This window comes from Myodes glareolus, chromosome 10 (genome assembly GCF_982192425.1).
Source record: "Myodes glareolus chromosome 10, mMyoGla1.1, whole genome shotgun sequence".
Classification (NCBI taxonomy): Eukaryota; Metazoa; Chordata; class Mammalia; order Rodentia; family Cricetidae; genus Myodes; species Myodes glareolus.
Genome location: NC_142035.1, coordinates 60,687,222 through 60,705,979, shown reverse-complemented (window position 1 = coordinate 60,705,979; position 18,758 = coordinate 60,687,222). Strand labels below are relative to the sequence as shown.

The 18,758-nt window shown below is 43.7% G+C and overlaps 1 protein-coding gene across 8 annotated transcripts in view; it reads right to left on the bottom strand.

Moving 5' to 3' along the window:
* Positions 1–18,758, bottom strand: part of Fsip1 (fibrous sheath interacting protein 1) — a 126,823-nt gene that overhangs the window by 64,876 nt on the left and 43,189 nt on the right. Inside the window, exon 11 of one of the 8 annotated variants that reach the window (XM_048460021.3) lies at positions 12,051–12,347. The exons of the other annotated variants lie outside the window; for them this stretch is intronic. Coding sequence (XP_048315978.3) covers positions 12,255–12,347 — 93 coding nt within the window. The 3' untranslated portion in view covers positions 12,051–12,254. Of the gene's footprint in view, positions 1–12,050; positions 12,348–18,758 lie in introns of those variants that run through there. 8 annotated transcript variants of the gene reach the window in all.

The following is an 18,758-nucleotide window of genomic DNA, read 5'->3' as shown; positions in this document are numbered from 1 at the left end:
AGCAACACTTAGCCAGCCGCTGAGCCATCTCTCCAGCCCTCAGGATAATTTTTGACAGTACAAAATCTAAATGAGAAATGTGAAACCACACAGTGTGGCAAAGGGTTAGACAGGTATTAAAAGTGCATTTACAAAGCATAATTATTGACTTTCTGTATATCATGCACACATATGTACATGCAGACTGCTCTGTCATGTAGATATGCATGAGTAATGTTTGCTCTGTACACAGTAAATATATGAAAACGTTAAAGCAAGAGTTAATACATTACTAAGACGTACAACCTAGCATTCATCACATTTAAAAACTTAACAAAAATTATGCTCAATGAATAAAAAAGCTGAATTTGGCTGACAGTTGTAACTGCTTTTGCTTGTGTTTTCTAACTGTAAACTATCCAACAACTACAAAAAAATAAAGCTTTTGATAGTCTTTTAAATCTGAAATGAGACACTCATGGGGGAGGAAAATATGCAAATGTGGTTTAACTCCACAAGAACAACTCCACCAAAATGAGCACAGGCTTTAAAAATAGAGCCGCAAGTCAAGTATCCCGTCGGAAAGGTAAATATTGAGGGGGTGCTCCATTTGGAACAGAGTGGCATTCATTCATATTTATAACACCGAGGCACACAGTTCGCAAAACTGTTCTCAAATTATTTTAAAGTAATACATACCAGAAAAATGTAACCACTCCTAAACTTCACTTTGTAGCGATGCGGCTCTTCCCTCACCCAGTTCTCACCCAGGCTGCAGCCTCTCGCTCTTTCACGTTAAAGTCAGTAGCTACATCAGAGTTCCGGGGTCCTCCCTGGGAACAGTCTAGGAATTCAGGAGGGCATCTGAATTCACCTGGACCTGTCTGCCTTCCTGAGGAAGCTGACCACACCCAGCCATGAAGCTGCTGGGGTTAAATGGTTGAAAAAAAAATGATGTGGGATGTTAGGGGGGTTAATTCCTTATGTATCATTTTATTGCCTTTTTCTAATATAGTAAACATCCCATCATAAAGGTCTCAAAAGAGAATTGACAAGCAAGGGTGGGCTTGTCTGGATGTTCACCTGTCCACATTAACATGTCTATTCTTAGCCAAGTTCACTAAGCTACCCAGAGCTTAAAAAAAATCAACTTTTTCTTTTATAAATTAAAAGCAACTGAATTTTCATTAATGTTTTTAGAAAGAGAATAGTTCAAGGTTGCTATTGCAGTAGTCAACACGTTCCCAAAGACTACATGTTAGGCCATAGGAACCCTGGATACCTTCAACCCAGCTTTAAAAATCAGGGACTAATGTGGTGGCTCACGGGGTAAAAGGCTCTTGCCACCAAGCCTGAGAACCTTAGTTGGACCCCTAAGATACACAAGGCTGTCCTCCTACTGTGGTACACATGCACACATGACAAACAAATATAAAAAATAAATAGAAAATCTTTTTAAAGAGGAGAAAAGAAGGAAGGAAGGGAGGGAGGGAGGGAAGCAGGAAGGGAAGCAGGGAGGAATGGAGGGAGGGAGGGAGGGAGGGAGGGAGGGAGGGAGGGAAGAAAGAAATCAGCCATATCTGGATAAACCCAGGACAAGACTTCTGACCCTTGAAAAAGACACAGGAAAGAGGTTAAGACCCCATTAACACCCAGACTCTCGTCACAGAGTAGAGACAGAGACAGCAGTGGAATCTAACTTTGTTCTGCCAAATGTGAGCTGGCCTGACAGCTGATCAAGCAAGAGGCTGCCACCATGTGCCAGGAGGCTGCAGGTGCCCAAGGGAGCACCCACACTCACTATTTCAGTGACTGACTCTTGCTAAGAAACACCAACCCAAGATAGGAGAAGGAGCCAACTATACCATCACAAGCAACGTTGTCAATGCCTTTTCCTTGCTACACAATTTCCCACTGGTTCTGACCTAGCACAAGATGCCAAAGCTACCATCACCTAGAAGATTCTGTGCCTTTAGCCTTTTTAGGTCTGAATTGTCAGCGGTTCTATGAACATTTACGGTCACAGAGCTGCAATCCATACAGCAGTCACCTGACGAGGGCTAACTTGGGAACACATCCTCACAGTGCTCAGCTAGCTTCATGAATAAAGCACACCTCTTCAAGTGAGTGGCGAGAGATCTAGGGGAACTAAAAGAATGAGGCCCCAAATTCTAGGCCCCGGGACGATCTTCAAACATTATAAGATGAATTTTAGGATAAAAGAAGATAGATCTTTATGCAAAAGTTCAGAAACATCCATTGGTCGATATTCTGATGAAGCAGCAGAAAATGAAAACACGAACAAGTTTTCCAAGGCACCTGTGCAGTGTCTAGATCGGGAACCAGTAAGGAGAGCCCCATCGGTACACCTCTGTACCTCAGTAGTAACCAGTGCTGAGATATAGTGCAAGTTGGCTCCCAACGAAGCTCCCTTTTGACATCATTACCAGTCTTTAGCTGCCTATACAGCCACTTGGTTAAAAGACACATTCCCCGGCATCCGTTTCTTCTAGGTAGATGATGAATATGCATATTGTATGCAACTTCTCAGATGACTTCATCCCTGACTTGGGAAATGATTGCAATACTCAGAGCTCCAGCAGCCATCTTGGATCACATCATGGTACACAGACCAGCATCGGGGTACAAGGAGACCCAGTATTTGTTAATTGCAACTCCAGAGAGCCCTGGATCTCCCGTATATCCTACACATAGGAGGGAGAGAGACTTACGAGTTTGTTCCGTAATTATTTAGACTCAGTACCAGGACAAAAGTCCATCCAACACTGATGCGATGTGGGTTGTGAACCCCACTGTTAGAGAGCTGTAGTTGTACTGGTCTTCTGTATAAAGAAAAAAGAACCCTCCCTCCCAAAGCAGTCTAAGAACGCTGGGAAATGAGCCTTCCTGCCCACAGCACAGAAAGCACGAAGTTACCCTGTTGAGATTTCTATAGGAAAATTAAACAATGGGGCTGGGTGGGGGGATGACAGAGCAGGGAAAGCCGTGTAAGTGTGAGGACTCAAGTCTAGATCTCCAGCACCCAGAAAGCCAGGCGTGGTAGCATGATTCTGTAACTTCGGCACTGCAGGGAGAGGGAGAAGGTGATCCTTGAGGGCCACCGACCCATCCGTCTAGCCCACTGGCAAGCTTCAGATTCAGTGAGCAATATTGCCGCAAAAAACTTAATTAATATGGTGGGAAAATGTTAGAGGAAGACATCCCATGTCAACCTCTGGCCTCCACACAAGCATTCATGCACACATACACATGCATGCACACAAACATAGAGAGAGAGATGTTCATTATAAATTCAGTGTGACAAACTCGAAGTCACGCCACATAACACCAGATAGTTTTTTAGGTTTGAGGATTTGGCTTTCAGGTGTTTTTTTTCCAGAAGAAAGAATTTCAGAGCACCTTTATCCCTGTGTTTAACACTTCTATGATCTCTGCATTTTTAGACTCATCCAGTATTACCTTTATCATTTGAGAAATCTATGAAGATTTCTTTTTGTAAAAGTATGTGTATAGAGGCGTATCTGTGTGTATGTGCACATGTGTGAGTGCCCGTGTGTTGAGGGCACATGTGTGATTGAATGTATATTGAGTACATGTGTGTATATGTGCACATGTGTACGTGAGTATACATGTGTGTGAGTGCATGTATGTGTGGATGCACGTGTATGAGTATACATGTGCGTGTTAGTGCACATGTGTGTGAGTGCAGATGTATATGTGAGTGCCCTCAGAGGCCAGAAAGGGGCATCAGATTCTCTGGTTGTAAATCATCTGATGTGGGTGCGGGGAATCCAAACTAGCTCCTCTGGAAGAGCAGTGTGTACCATATGTCGTAATAGCAATCAGAAAGTTCCAGGCTTACAATTTTGTCATTGAAGAGCACATGTGCAATTGTGAGTTATGGAAAAAGTGTGAACTTGCTGAAAAAATATAACAAAACTCATTTTTTCAAAACTCCATTTCCAGCTACATTATTCCAACTTGATTTAAAGCCCTAGTAACAGTAACTGAGTATGACATGGAGGGAGGGCAGGCAACTGAAAAAGCTAAAATCACTAAATAAGCCAAGTGAAGAAGATTCCCGATACAGTGCTGTACACACCGGCTAAGGTCCTGTAGATGTGTTTGATACAGGATCATTTTTTCCCTGAGCATCCTGACTGACAGAGGTGGAGGGGGCATTCGGTGGGGTGGGGGGACTCGGTACATCACCCTGGTGACAGGAAATGAGCGGTTCAGAAGAAATCACCTGCTGGCTTGGGCATCAGCACCACACTCTGAGACAGTCCCAGGACAGTGCCTAGAAGGGAACCACCTCTCATATCTCCAAACACAAACAGAGCTTTTGAAACTTTGAGGCCCAGTTTCAAGCATCCAAACTAATAACTTTTAGGACAGAGTGTGAGTTACTGAAAGCCAGAGAGCATGCAAGCCATGTAGAAATTGAAATCAAATGTTCTCCACATCACTGATGGGTGAGGTTTCAACCACCGTTTCCTGTACATAGGTGACTTATTGTCATTTACTGCCCATGATCTACTCTCTTTACAGACCCTAATGTCTTAAATATTGGCCAGCATTTTTACACCTGCACACTAAAACCATTAGGACATGACATTTACATATGCCTATAAAACATGTTTCGTTCCAACTGTTCATCAGAAGAAATGTGGCCTGTTCAGCACTGACACCTACATACTTTACCTTGACTGGGGGAAAAAAAAAAGCAACTAGAGATATAAAACCCACACATTTGCTCCTAACACCAATCGGGAAGGAAGAGCTCCAGTGTGCTTTGACTTCTCCTGAGGCACTGCTCAAGGATAGCCGTGCTGGCAAGCTTGCAGCTGCTGCAAAAGATAGGAGACTGGTCCCCAGCACTCACATCAGCATCCCACAGTCCCGTGTTACCTCCCGCTCCAAAGGATACAATGCTATCTGCTGCCCTCCATGGGCATCTTCTCTCTCTCTCTCTCTCTCTCTCTCTCTCTCTCTCTCTCTCTCTCACACACACACACACACACACACACACACACACACACACACACGATTTAAAAATAAAATAAAGTCAGGCATGGTAGTATCCATCTTTAATTCCAGGACTCAGAGGGCAGAGGCAGGCAGATCCCTGTAAGTTTGAGATCAGCCTTATCTACACAAAAAGTTCCAAGCCAACCAGTGTTACAGAATGAGACCCCATCTCAAAATAAAATAAAATAAAATAAAATCTTAAAGAATAAAATGTTGGAGAACAAAACCTGAACCTCTCAGGGTGTCACCTCATGCTTGGGGACAGATATAAACCCCAAAACGGCCACTGGATGAAAGACCAGGGAATGGTGCACACACTTATGTAATATCAGGAATCATCATGAACTATTCTCCTTAGTGGAAAATCAAATGAGAAAAACTAACATAAAATAACTTGCATTTTGGAATACTAAAATTCAGATTTATTTCTTAGTTCTTTTCCAAATTATCTCAGCCTATGTGCATTGCTCTTCTACCAACTCCCTAGACAGTCTTTATTTCTTAGTCAATAAGATAGTGTTTCCCTGCCCTCCTCACGGTGTCCTTACCTGTGACCACCCTACCTACCATAACAAGGATGAAAACCGCTCACATATGTGGAATACCAAGCAGGCACTATCCCAAGCATTTACCTTCAGCCCCACGAAGTTTTATTACCTGCACTAACAGAATGAAGGAGCAAAGAGCTACTCAAAGGTTCCATGCTAATCAAGGCAGAGCAAGGACTGAAATACCAGCAATTTGAACCCAAACATTATCATGCTTTGTTCCGTTCTGGTTTGGTTTGGTTTGGTTTGGCGTTTGGTTTGGTTTGGTTTGGTTTGGCATTTGGTTTGTTTGCTTTGATGATTTGGTTTATTTGGTTTAGTTTGGTTTGGTGGTTCGGTTTATTTGGTCTGGTTTGGTTTGGTTTGGTTTGGTGGTTTGGTTTGGTTTGGTTTGGTTTGGCATTTGGTTTGTTTTGTTTGGTTTAGTGGTTTGGTTTGGTTTGGTTTATTTGGTTTGGTTTGGTTTGGTGGTTTGGTTGGTTTGGCTTGTTGGTGGTTTGATTTGGTTTGACTGCTCTAAGCAGTCACTGCCCAGGAAGTCCGGGCAGCTATGAAATCTAGTAACTGTGTGGCATCAGGGCTGTCTACAAATTCAACGTCATCTACAGGGAGGGAAAGCTTTAGCTTGAGTTAGTGTGTTCTGGAAAGACCTCCTAAGGCCTCTATAACACTTCCTCTCACTCCCTCCTAGAGACTTTCCACGACAATAAAGTATTTGTGTGTAATAAAATGCTAGTATGTATCACGTGCTATGGCTTTTCATAGAAAGATTCCCCTACATGGATACCCACAAAATACCACAATACTAGTCATGGAAAGTCTTCCTGAAGAAATTACATAGCAGTGTGGTGGTCTGAATAAAAATGCCCCCACAGATACATAGGAAGTTATGGAAGTTATGAAGGGATGGAAGTGTAGCCTTGTGGGAGGAAATGCTTCACCAGAGGCGGGCTTTGAGGCTTCAAAAGCTCAAGCCAGGCCCAGGGGCTCACTTCCTGCTGCCCGGGGATCCGGATGTAGAACTCTAGGCTGCTTCTCCAGCACCATGTCTGCCTGCATGCACACTGTCATGTTTCCCGCCCTGGATGACGGACTAAACCTCTGAACTGTAAGCCAGCTCCAGCTAAATGTTTTTCCTTAGAAGGGCTGCTGTGATCATAGTGCCCTTTTATAGCAATAGAAGCCCTAACTAAGATAGTCAGCAAACGTCCTTTCCTAAAAATATTTGGGGTTGGGGGTGGGGGAGGGGCTCTGCCTTCGAAGGAAAGGAACCTTCAAAGGCTTCTTGTTACTAAGTAGGCAATCTGCCATGCCACCTGGGGATAGTTCTCATATTCAAGATTTCTATCACTAATAGTTTGTTTGAAAAACTTCAGTATTTGTTATAGTTTTGGATTACCAATGCCTTGAGGATTTAAAAGAGAGAGAGAGATTTAATATAGTGGGTTACCTGTGGCCTCTCTGATGTGCTGGGTGTTTGGGGAACACAATTCAACTAAAAACATAATTCCTTAAAAAACACAGATTTTCACTGCTCTTCTTTCTATGCTATTCTGTAAAACAAACTGTTCCCAAAAGAACAGGCTTTGATGAGAGTTCACTGTAACTGGCCATCGTCCAGGTTTGCTTAAGATCTGGGATACCCCGCAGATATCCTGAGTGCTTCTCAATATCACATGTGAGGACATGTTGATAAAATGGTAAACTATGACTAAGCTATGATTTTCAAGTTTAATCCAAAGTTTTGAATAACGTAGTTAGCTTAAAATACAAGGGGGGAAGGATGTTTGAAACTAATTTCAAATAAGTTTGAAACAAGAGCATCTTGGTGACCAGAAAGCAATGATAAAATATTATCCCATCGGGGCAAAAGTATGCCCATCCTTGTCACCTCTTCCCAAGGGCATTCTCCAGGACATCCCTGCACAGGCTTCAGAAGGCAATACTGTCCAGACACCCCGGGGTGACCACTAGGTGGCACCACTACACTGCTCCATCTCCTAACAGTACTTCATAGTGCCTAGAGCTGTCCCAAAGAATCAACAGTGCCTCAACAGACAGGTACCACTCTTAACGTTTAACAAATGAGCAAAGATAAAATTTAGAAAACACACTTTAATTCTCCCTATAACTACTAAATACAATGTTTTGTCATAAAGTCAGCAAAGAGTATCTTATGCAACTGTCATTGTTCCTTTGTCTTGTTTGTTCGTTGGTCTCACCTGTAGCCCATGCTGCTCTGGAATTCACTGTGTAGCCTAAGTTGGCCTCAAACTCTTAGCACTCTACCTGCCTCAGCCTCTTGAGTGTGGGCAGCACCCAGTTTGCCCATGTTGTAGTCTGAATGAAGATGTTCCCATAGGCTTATGTATCTGGATATTTGGTCCCTAAGCAATGGCACTGTTTGGGTAGCTTGGGGGTGTGGCCTTGCTAGAGGAAGTATGGGTTTTGAGGTTTCCAAGCCACATGCCATTTCCCGTTCTGCTTCTTGCTTTGGGTTTGAGATGTGAGTCCTCGGCTGTTCCTGCTGCTGTATCTGCCACCTGCTGCCACGATGCCCGCTGTGATGGACTGTTACCACTCGGGAACCATAAGCCCAAATAAATTCCTTCTTTTACAAGTTCCCTTGGTCGTGGTGTCTACCACAGCAGTAGAAAAGTAACTAAGAAAACCCTGCTCAGGACAGACAGGATATTGATTCTGTCTGAAGGAAAGCATCGTTCAGATCACAGGACAGAACTGAGATGGCTTTCTCATCCTTTTTATCATCGGTATCTTAGGAAAGGACACAACAGGAATCCTTCCCGCCTCAGCTTACATAAGGTGGTTATCTGAGAACGAAAGCACCATCCACACCCTCTTCAAAATGCCACGCCCAAAGGCTGCGAGTTAGATATCTACACTTATCACACAATGGGACTCAGCAAAATGACTCTCAAGATTTTCCAGGCTACGAAATTTGGCTGGTACAGGAATTTTGGTTAAGTGTTTAAGTGAAGTTAGGTCACTTCATAAGCCCTGTGTACAAAAGCTTTAAATGAATGAATAAGTAATTAAGAAAGTAAATAAATAACAAAGCCCTATAACTTGTCAAGAAGCCCCAGCATGTTCAAAGCCATGGGACCCTGCACACTAGACAGAACGTGCATCACTTAGTGTCTAATCTAAACAAACAGTGTTGAGGTCTTAAGAGATTTTTTTTAAAATCAACCCAGCCTATGACCTTGCAGCATCTATGGTTAGCAAATTCCCCGTGACTAGAGTGACATCATTAGATGGAGTCTGAGCAGTGGGCATTTTACTTATCTGGAACATTTGTTGGCTCTGTTTGTGGCTTGCAGGGATGAGGCATAGGCAGTTCTGCCCACTCGTTCATACTCATTTCCAACATATCCCGGGCTCAGGCGGGTCCCAAAGAGCGTTTGAAATGTGTTTGCTCCTGCCTTGCACCCTGCCTTGGTAGCCTCTCGCTTCCGATCTCCTGCTCCAAAATTCCCAGCCCTTTCCTTCTGTACAATGACAAAGGCAAGGGTTAACTCAAATGTTTGGAGAAAAGGATGGGCTCCTGTGTCAGCCAAAGAGCAAGGTGCCAGAACATTCTTCCAAACTTGGAGAAAAGAGGAAAAGGGAAGGTGTGATGTGTGTGGCTTTGGTGATGGGACAAATGGTGCCATGTGCCCCTGCTCTGAGGGCCAGCACAGACCCCAGTCACACCTGGACATGGAGCCCACTAAGGCAGAACACATCTGTTAAAACGACAGGGGGCTAGAGCAATGTGTGGCAAGAGGCAGTGTGCTGGGAATGCACCAACCGCACGGAGCTCTGCAGGTCTCAGCCCCTTCCTGCCCTTTGCCGGTCACCTCTGGACAGCGCATAGTCCCCGGGGTTTGCCTGGCACCCCATGGTTCTGCCTGGCACCACCAAGGCTAAAACTTCTTCAGGAAATTAAGTTCTAGAATCAACATTCTAGGCCTTGGTCACACAAGGTCCTTTCCAAAGTGCCCACCCTGACCAGGTGAAGCCAATCTGGCAGAGGGATGGGTGGACACTCAGGGTTCCTCATGGGGACAGAGGAGAGCAGGACTGGCATCCCTCCACCCATCTGAATCTCCCCAGCTCCTCTCTGAAGAGAAGCAATCGCGATTCTCTCCTTTTGAACTAGTTGGTTCTCAACGGGATTCTCCCCAGCCCACCCTCTTGGCAATTCTTTCAAGAGGCTCCTTAAAGCCTTGTAAGACAGGAGCAAGGACGGGAACAGAGAGGTGGACAGAAGAGGGACAGAGATAGGGAGAGAGGGAGGGACGGAGGGGATGAACGAACATGAGATGGACTAGTGAGAAGTGGGGGGGGGGCGGCACAGGAAGAAAAGAGAGTTTTTGTTTTGTTTTTTGTTTTTTTTAAAGTAGAACAGCTTCCTTTGCCAGAGAGGCAGAAACGTTTATACTGTCAGAGAAATATAAATTTACACAAAATGTTCCCAAGGGATTCTTTTTAGGTGCAACAAATTATGATCAAGTTCCAAAGTCTAGTAAGAGAGAGAGAGAGAGAGAGAGAATATTAATGAGGGGGTGGTAATTTGAGCAGGAACTTGAGACAGGTGTGAGCTACTGGGACAGGGAAACCTGATGTCAATCAATAGAATGGAGTGGAAGAAACAATCACACACACACCCCAAAAGAAAGGAGATGGCATGTAGGTCTGGATGTCTGGGTACCAGCTGTGCCGCCAATCCTGTGGCCTTAGTATTCACCTCACATTAACCCCAAGTTACCCCTGCCAAGGGTTATTTAAAGTCCAAACAAAATAGCTTATGTGGGAAATGTTTAGCAACTAAAAATCCCAATTCAACCCCAAGGATCACAATTCTTTTCCTACACGCTGGGCTCCGCGACTCACATCCCCGAGCTACCTAAGTAAGTGCTTAGCGTCATTTCACCCATGAAATGCAGGCATTACTGAGTTCTGAATGACACTGTGACTTGAATAAAATACAGAAAAAAAATAATTCATCATCCACATCTTTATCTTTGGCTTTTAAATGGAGAGCTTAATTCCCTCACACAACACAGCAAAGCCTGTTACCCTCTGAAAGGAAAGCACTAACCCTCAATTTCAGGACAACTTACAAGTGATTCAGGTGAAGATGCTTGTAATCTCGTGTGTAAGAATGGCCACCGAAACATAATTTGAGCCATTGAATGAGAGCAGGTGGGTTAGGCTAATTCATGGAACACTGTAGAGACATCCTTGGGTAAGAAGCTGGGGTGGGGGTGAGGGGTGGAAAAGAGAAAGAATGGTCCCAGTGTGTGCACAGCAGCTAAGCCACTTAAGGTTCCTATAGTGGAACTCAATGGGAAGGAACAGAACAGAGCCCTGTCCTCCCAAAGGCCTGGCCCGGCATTATGCATTATGCCTGCTTGGCATTGTAGCCCTTGAAACTATGGTCCAAGCAGCTAGGGCCAAGCTGGGTGCCTCCCCTCAGTTCCCAGCTTAATTTATATGATAATGAGAGTCTGCTGCCAGAAGCAATAGCATCTGCCAAGAGTAAAGTCCTCATAAAACCAAATGGAGGAGGATGTGTGCTGGGATGCCGTCAGAGTGCTGACTAAGAGCTTTCTTTTATCTCCTTTAGAAGCCGTAAAGTGCTATTCGTGTTATTACTAGCCGGGATTTTTTTTAACAGTCCTATGCTGAGAGCAGTGGTTTAACACATGCACAAGACAATAGCACTTCATGCCACTTATAAACCTTTGGGCTGTGTGACTTCCAGCTTTCTTGTTGGCTGGATTTTATGGTCTGGTAGCTCTCGAACAGCCCAGAGTACAAGCCACAGGAACCATTAAAGATGGTATGGAAGAGTTTGTGCCGGGATTGTGCCCTTGCAGATGCGCTGATGAAGGAGGCACACTCCATGACCACAGGCTCAGTGAAAGATGCTGCGGCCCGCTTTACTCCCTGCGCTTAATCACAACAATAAGTCTCTGGGGGAGGACCTAGCCGAGTGCGTGGTGCTTGACCTAGCGCTACACCTCATTTCCCGAAACATCTGACGGAGTAAGAATTAAATATCCTAACCATCTGTGGGAGCTGGAATCATATTGTTACCCTACTCAGGAAAGGACCAACTCACCTTTCAAAGATCTGAATACCATGGGTAAGCAGCCTGCAATGAAATGCCATGTGCAACAGAGTGAGGCTCTTGACCTTGGAGAGACTCAAATGGTCGTGGTAAACGAGGCTTAAAACAGCGGTGTTAACAGCGCTGTCCTGGAAGGCAGGAAGTGTAGGGGATGGGCAAGTCCCCGCTGTCCGCCAGGGTCTTGGTATTGTCGCCTGCAGTTAACAGAAGTAATGATGGTTGTGCCACCTACCTGCCAGGCTGGCACGAAGATCGTATCCCAGCCGCAAGAAACCTAAGGAATAGATTTGAGACATTCTCACTACGCGCAGGGAGACAATAAAGCAAGGTGGTGGCTGTGTTTATTAGCTGGATTTAATCTTCTTACTGTGTACACACACATCAGAACATCACATGTGTCAGTGAGATACACAACTGTTATTTGCCACATCAATTAAATTTTAAATTGCAGAGAGATGCATACTCTGAGAACCGTGACGTATATTAAAAAAAAATAAAGAAAATAGTTATACTTTACAAATGGCGTATTTTTTTTTTCACTCTGATTCAAGGATTTTAGCAAGTAGCCATCTCCACGTAATCCGCAGATTCCATTTACTGTGGCTTATCATTGGGCATTCCTCAGCCTGCTGTGGTTAAGAATACAGAAATCAACATGTCAAACTTCAGGAACTGGAGGATTTGTCTAAAGACTTTAAACGAATGCCTAAGGCCTACCAAACATTAGGAAATAAAGTCATCCAGATGCCCTCTGCAATGGCCAATGAAGTTCCTGCGTCTGAGCACAGCAGCACGCCAAGCTCTGATTAGGCATGGACTCACTTTTAAAGACACAAAGTTACCCAGTGAAAAGTTGAAGGCGGATCTACAGTGAGGGAGGTAGAGACTCGCAATCACTCACAGATCTCTCTTTTTCGGGCCACTGCTTGCCCCAATTTTATAGTAGGATTCACTGACAGTATTTATACGTTCCCAGCAGACAGAGTCCTAGAAGAACAGTTTGGATCCCTTAGATCGCCATCTTGCTTCTCTGTGGGCACTACTTCTCCCGCCTCCCCTGTATCCGTGTTTCAGCCCGATTTGCTGAGGTGCATGTGGTAGCCATGTCATTGGCAAAGACTCACTGGCTCTCTGGGGTGAGACCCTGGAACACTGCTGACCACTGTCTCGATGCCCTCTGCCAGCAGCCTCCTGTGGCTGCCAAGCCCCAGACATACCCCGTGGCGTCTGGCGCCCAACTGCTCCTCTTCAGCTGTAGAGGAGTGGTCCTCTCGGAAAGACGTCTCAACCTCCACCTACCATGTTTTCTTTCTTGCCTACCATCTTCCGCAATGCATCCTTCAAAGCCTCTCGTGATTACTTATATACCCACTAGTTTTATCTTTTGTCTTGTGTTCCCTAGTTAATTTTAAATTCTTAGAGATACAGATTTACTTTTATTATCTTTTTAAAATTATTTATTTTTATTTTTATTGTGGAGTGTGTGTGTGTGTTTCTCTGTGTGTGGGGTGTGTGTGTGTGTGTGTGTGTGTGTGTGTGCAGGCATGCATGCACACGTGCACACATGCTGCATGCATTTGCCACAGCACCTGCGTGAAGGTCAAAGGACAACTTTTGAGAGTGAGTTCTCTCTTTCCACTGTGGCCTCCTGGGACTGAATTTAGGTCGTCAGACTTACAAAACAAATGCCTTACCTAATGAGCCATCTCGCTGGACCTTAATTTTATTATATTCCACAGTTAAAGTTAATATGACCATGCTATTCTTTATGGCAGCGGGTGGCCCTGTCACACAGTGCCTCGGTCACCGTAGACTATCAAGAGCATTGATGACTCGCCTTTGCTTGAGTGACTCGCCAAGGACATTCCCTGAAGGATGAGTTCAGGTCAGGTCGGTTGTACACAATTTTATAAAATGTAAAAACTAAATGAACAAAAATACAAAGGGTGCAACTGCTACTTCTCAATTATATTTAAATACTAAAAGCTGATTCAATCAATAAAAAAATAGCTTTTTCTGTTTCTACTTGTCATTGCTTATCTAAACCTTAGATGCTAAGAAATGCAGCAAAGAAGAGATTAGCTGCAATCTTCAAAGCTAATGCCAAGTACTTTCGTGATGTAATTAGCTGGGGATTTGAGGGACATTCCTCAAAACACAGTCTAGAGATAGTGCAGGGCTCACACATAAAAGGAAATAAATACTTTTGATGAATCCTTTCAAGAAATGAAAAACAAGTTGCAACAGCCAAATACGATTCTCACCAGTGACTCCATTGGGAAAGAAGGGCGCAAACAATTTAATGTCAGAGAGCAATAATCAGAATTAATATTTAGGAAAAAGCTAAATGTGGAGCGTGTATGACAGCAAGTATATGCTCTACATATAGGAAGACAGATTTTTTTAAAAATAAAAATATTTTGATAAATAAATGCTCCAAGATACAAACTACTAATTAATATTTGAAAGCACATTCAACTTCTCTAGAATCCAAAAATGTAAATTAAGACATGACATCATCTTGAAATTATCAGATTGGCAAAATTAAAAAAAGAATGCTACCACTGCAGGCACAGGCCCAGCTCTCTAGATGCTGTTAGTGAGACTACAGATTAAAAAGCTCTCTGGAGGCCAACTTGGTACCACATCACCAAACCCTTTACACACCTGCTCCAGGCAATTCAACTTAAGAATGTGTCTTGAAAGCTAAAGGTTGTAATTCCAGCACTTGAGAGGCTGAGGCAGGAAGAACAACATCTCAAGCATCTGAGCTACCCTGGGCCAAAAACTAAAGGCTGGGATGTAACTCGGTGATAGATATGAGATTGGTCTCCAGCACCAACAGTTATGATAATATATCCAAAGAAAATAATTGCACAAACATGCACTCATGCTATCATGATTTATAACAACAAAAACATTGATATAACAAGACATGAACCATGACTATTATTCAATAGTCATATAATAGCATACTATTAAATCATTCATTGTCTATTTTTTAAATTTTTTATTTTTATTATTTTTAATTGTATGTATGCATGGGGGATTGCACATGAGTGCAGATGCTCTCCAAGGCCAGAGGTGTTGGATCCCTGGAACTGGAGATACACATGGTTATGAGCTACCCTACATGAGTGACCAGAACCCAATATGGATCCTCTGCAAGCACAGAACCTACTCTTGACCACTAGTGATCTCTCTGCCCCGCATTGTGTATTATTAAACAAAACAGTGAGACTCTAAAATACATGCAAGAATATGACCTAGACTTTGTAAAATGATAAGGAAAGATGAGAAAGAAGTAAAAGAGAAACAGAGGAAAGGAAAGAATAAAGGGTATGTGTGTGTGTATTTGAGTGTCTCTGTGTGTATGTGTTGTGTGTATGTCTCTCTGTGTGTGTTTGTGTGTGTGTCTGTGTGTTTGTGTTGTGAGTATATCTCTGTGTGTGTGTCTATGTGTGTCTATATACATCTGTCTCTGTGTTGGTGTTGGTGTCTGTGTCTGTATGGTGGGAGACGAGTTTGGGGAACATTTATATTTTTCTAAGTTGCCAGGTTCCCTAAAACATCATTTTTACTATGTAGATAAATCTGAATGCTGACTATATTTGCATAAGTACTTTATAACTGGAAAAATAAAACCCTCTCGATAAATTTGCCTTCTTTATTTCCTGAAATGGTTCTCTGTTGCTTCAAGTTAGGCACAATAGAATTTGCTTTTCGATTACAAAGTGAATCTAGTTACAAAGAGAAAGAAGAAGAAACCGAAGAGTATGAAAGAGGGATGGAGGGAGAAGAGAACAGGGAGGGATGAGGAAGAGCAGGGGAACCCAAGAGCAAGGACAGGACAGGCAGGGAGAGAACGGGGCAAAGCCTCTGATACCCAGCCCACATGTCTAGTGCTTCTGGGGGAAGCATTCTAGTGGCGATGGAGCCTAAACACCATCCCACAAAGCTGATGCTGGTTGATCAAGTGCTGACACCATCCTTAAATACCTGATGCATCCCATGGTCTGGGATAAATAATGGTCACATTAGCAGACAGCACCCAAAGAAATGCTGTTGAGACACTCTGGCCTTGGGAGGCAAACACAGCCTAGGGAGCCCAGCAGTTCTACTACGAAGGCACCAGCCTGCACTGCACCTCCAGAGGCATCTTTTCTCACCTTTCCCAGCTTAAAGGAAAAGCCTGGAGTGGCACAATGGTAAAAAGAAAGAAAGAAAAGAAAAACAAATTGACAGATCCCCATCCTGTCAGACAGACGCCATGCTGTGAGTGACTTGACATCAAAGAGGTCTCCTCTGCCTACCTCTCCATATGCCAAAAAGGGAAAATCAGGAGCAGTCTTTCTTTTCCAAGACTACACATGAGGTTCAGTGGCTGCGAGATTTCCGTTTTCATCCTTACCCACCGGTATTAAAGATCTAATCTAACAGCCCGGCTCAGACTCACTCTGAAAGCATAAACACGGCCAGAGAACCTTTTCCTAGTGTTAGAGCCTTCTAGAAATTTCTTCTGTAGCATTAGGAAGTTAAGAGTTTTGATGAAAATGCTTTGGAAGAGGATAACTCAGCCTTATGAGCACTACCTATGTCACGATGTTCTCTTGGGCCACGACAATCACTATCCCTGTGCGGTTGCGCCCTTGAACCGGGCTGGTCAGACCATGGTGTGCTCTGTGCCTCTCTCTCCTGGTACCTCCATTACAAAGAATAGTGAGGGGCTTTCCTTAGAAATGTGGCTGCTGCCTCAGAATTCCGACAATAAGAGGGGATAGGATGAGAAGTTACAGGGAGGGGGGAGGTCTACTGTAACTGTATCTTTATCAATATGCTTGCAAGTCTTTAAGAGAGAGAGAAGCTAAGTGTTAAGAGAGAAATTACAGAAGAATTCAGCAGAGTCCACAGTATTAGTGTTGGACACAGAGTAAGGAGAACAGAAGCTTTGACAACATAGTATCTCTGTATGAATTCTTTCATTCTACTGAACAACTATGTGTTAAATAGTCCTCCAAGTAACTTCCACATGTATCTTTGTTGATAATAAAAACACAGTCAACCAGCCAAGAATAATCTGCTAAAAGTTGAGCTCAGATCTTATCAAACTGTTCTGAAATTTTCACTGGTCACTCACTGGCTGCTATTCAATATGCTCCCTTGTGCTTGTACAGCGTTGCTTCCCTTTATTAACTTCCATTCGCCAGCACAAGCACACACCCCAAGCACTACAGCCTTGTCCCAAGGCATTTGCAAGATTCTAAACTCACGCCAGCAGTCTCTGTAATGTCAAAGCTACTCACACTGATCCGAAGTGGTGTTGCCGTCTTTCTGACGTCTTTCTGAGCACTAACCCAAAGGTCTTTACTTGAAAGGAAACTAAAATGTGGTTTTTGGGATCTCACGAGTATGGAGGCCAAGGCAGGTGGAGAGTGAGCATGCTACCCGGGTGCCGAGAATGCGCTCTCAGCTTGGAAAACGTTCTCAGTGACTCGGGCCCAAATGAGCCTATTCACAGCTTAGCTTCAGCAAAACTCAGGTTTCTAAAACATTGTGAATCTCTGGGTCAGGGGCAGAAAGTCCAGACTTCCTATGATTCACCCCCAAGTGCTGCTGATTGGCCCAAGTTCTCCACAGCTGGCCCTCCCCAGCAGTACAGTCGGGCTTCCTCCAGCTCTCATTCGAGCCAAATGAAAGCCTCCTTCGAGGTTTACTGTGTGCTTCAGCTCCCACAGAGCCTCTCCTGCGGCCTCCCTGGCAACTAGTCTCCATTCTGACAGTGCCTGATTGGGCCAAGTTAAGCACTTTCTTGGCATGTCTCCTGCTGTTTTCTTTTCTCCTGCACATGGTCACACTTGGTGACTAGCCCCATCCTTTCCCCAAAATCAAAAGTTTGAGCCTATACCTCACTTTCCATTTTGAGAAAATATGTAGTATATATAATATACTATAATATACATAGTAACTATGCAGAAATCTGATTACATCTAATTAACTCTGAGCCTTTTCTATTGTGGAACAAGTAAAAGTAATATAAAACTAGTCATGAATTATGACTCCAAAAGAGTAACAGTTCAATGCTTCCATTCTGAAGCCCTGACAAATACCTGAAGGGCTGCCCTTTGCCTTGGGAAAGAAAGGCTGGTCCCCAGGCTGTCCAAAGCTTTATGGTCCTTTTGCAGCCCAAGGGGTCCTGCATGGATTCAGTGCAGAATTAAGAAAGATAGAAATGCTTATGCTTCTAGAGAGGGGAAGAGATGCTCTAAAGCAAAACCAGGAGCCGGAATATTTGTGCCATGACCAGGCCCGTTCACATTTTACATGCAGTTTTAGGCAGGAAGGATAAGAGCCTTTATAGGGTAAGAGCCATTTCTATGCTAGGTGAGTAAAAGAATTGACACCAGGGTTCTCTTGGGAAGCTGAGGCTGTGCTGTGAAGTCTGCATCTGCTGTGATTCCAAAATGGGTGTAGCTTCTGCCCAGAATCATCCCCTGAGCAGCAGGTGCTCACGAGGAAAGCTACATACAGGAGTTCTGGTTTCTATTGGGCCAAATTACATAAAGTTGCCAATACCTCACTTTTGACCTACGGAAAGAGCAATTATATATTACTTAAATCAATTCTTTAAATGCTTGGATTTTATATTGGTTTAAATTATATCAAGATTTTTTTATTTGCAACAAGAAAATAAAACTAATCCGTAGAGGCAATGAGAAGTGTTTTTTTTTTTTGTTTGTTTGTTTTGGGTTTTTTTTTTTTTGAGACAGGGTTTCTCTGTAGCTTTGGTGCCTGTCCTGGAACTAGCTCTTGTAGACCAGGCTGGCCTCGAACTCACAAAGATCCGCCCGCCTCTGCCTCCCGAGTGCTGGGATTAAAGGCGTGCGCCACCACCGCCCGGCCGAGAAGTGTTTTTTGAACTTAAAGTGTAAAGGACAAAAGGGAGAGAGATTTCTAAAACTCGTATTTTATAAAGAACTTCTATCCGAAATAAAACAATAAAAGTCACCAATAAACGAATGAAGATCCCAATCTGAAAATGG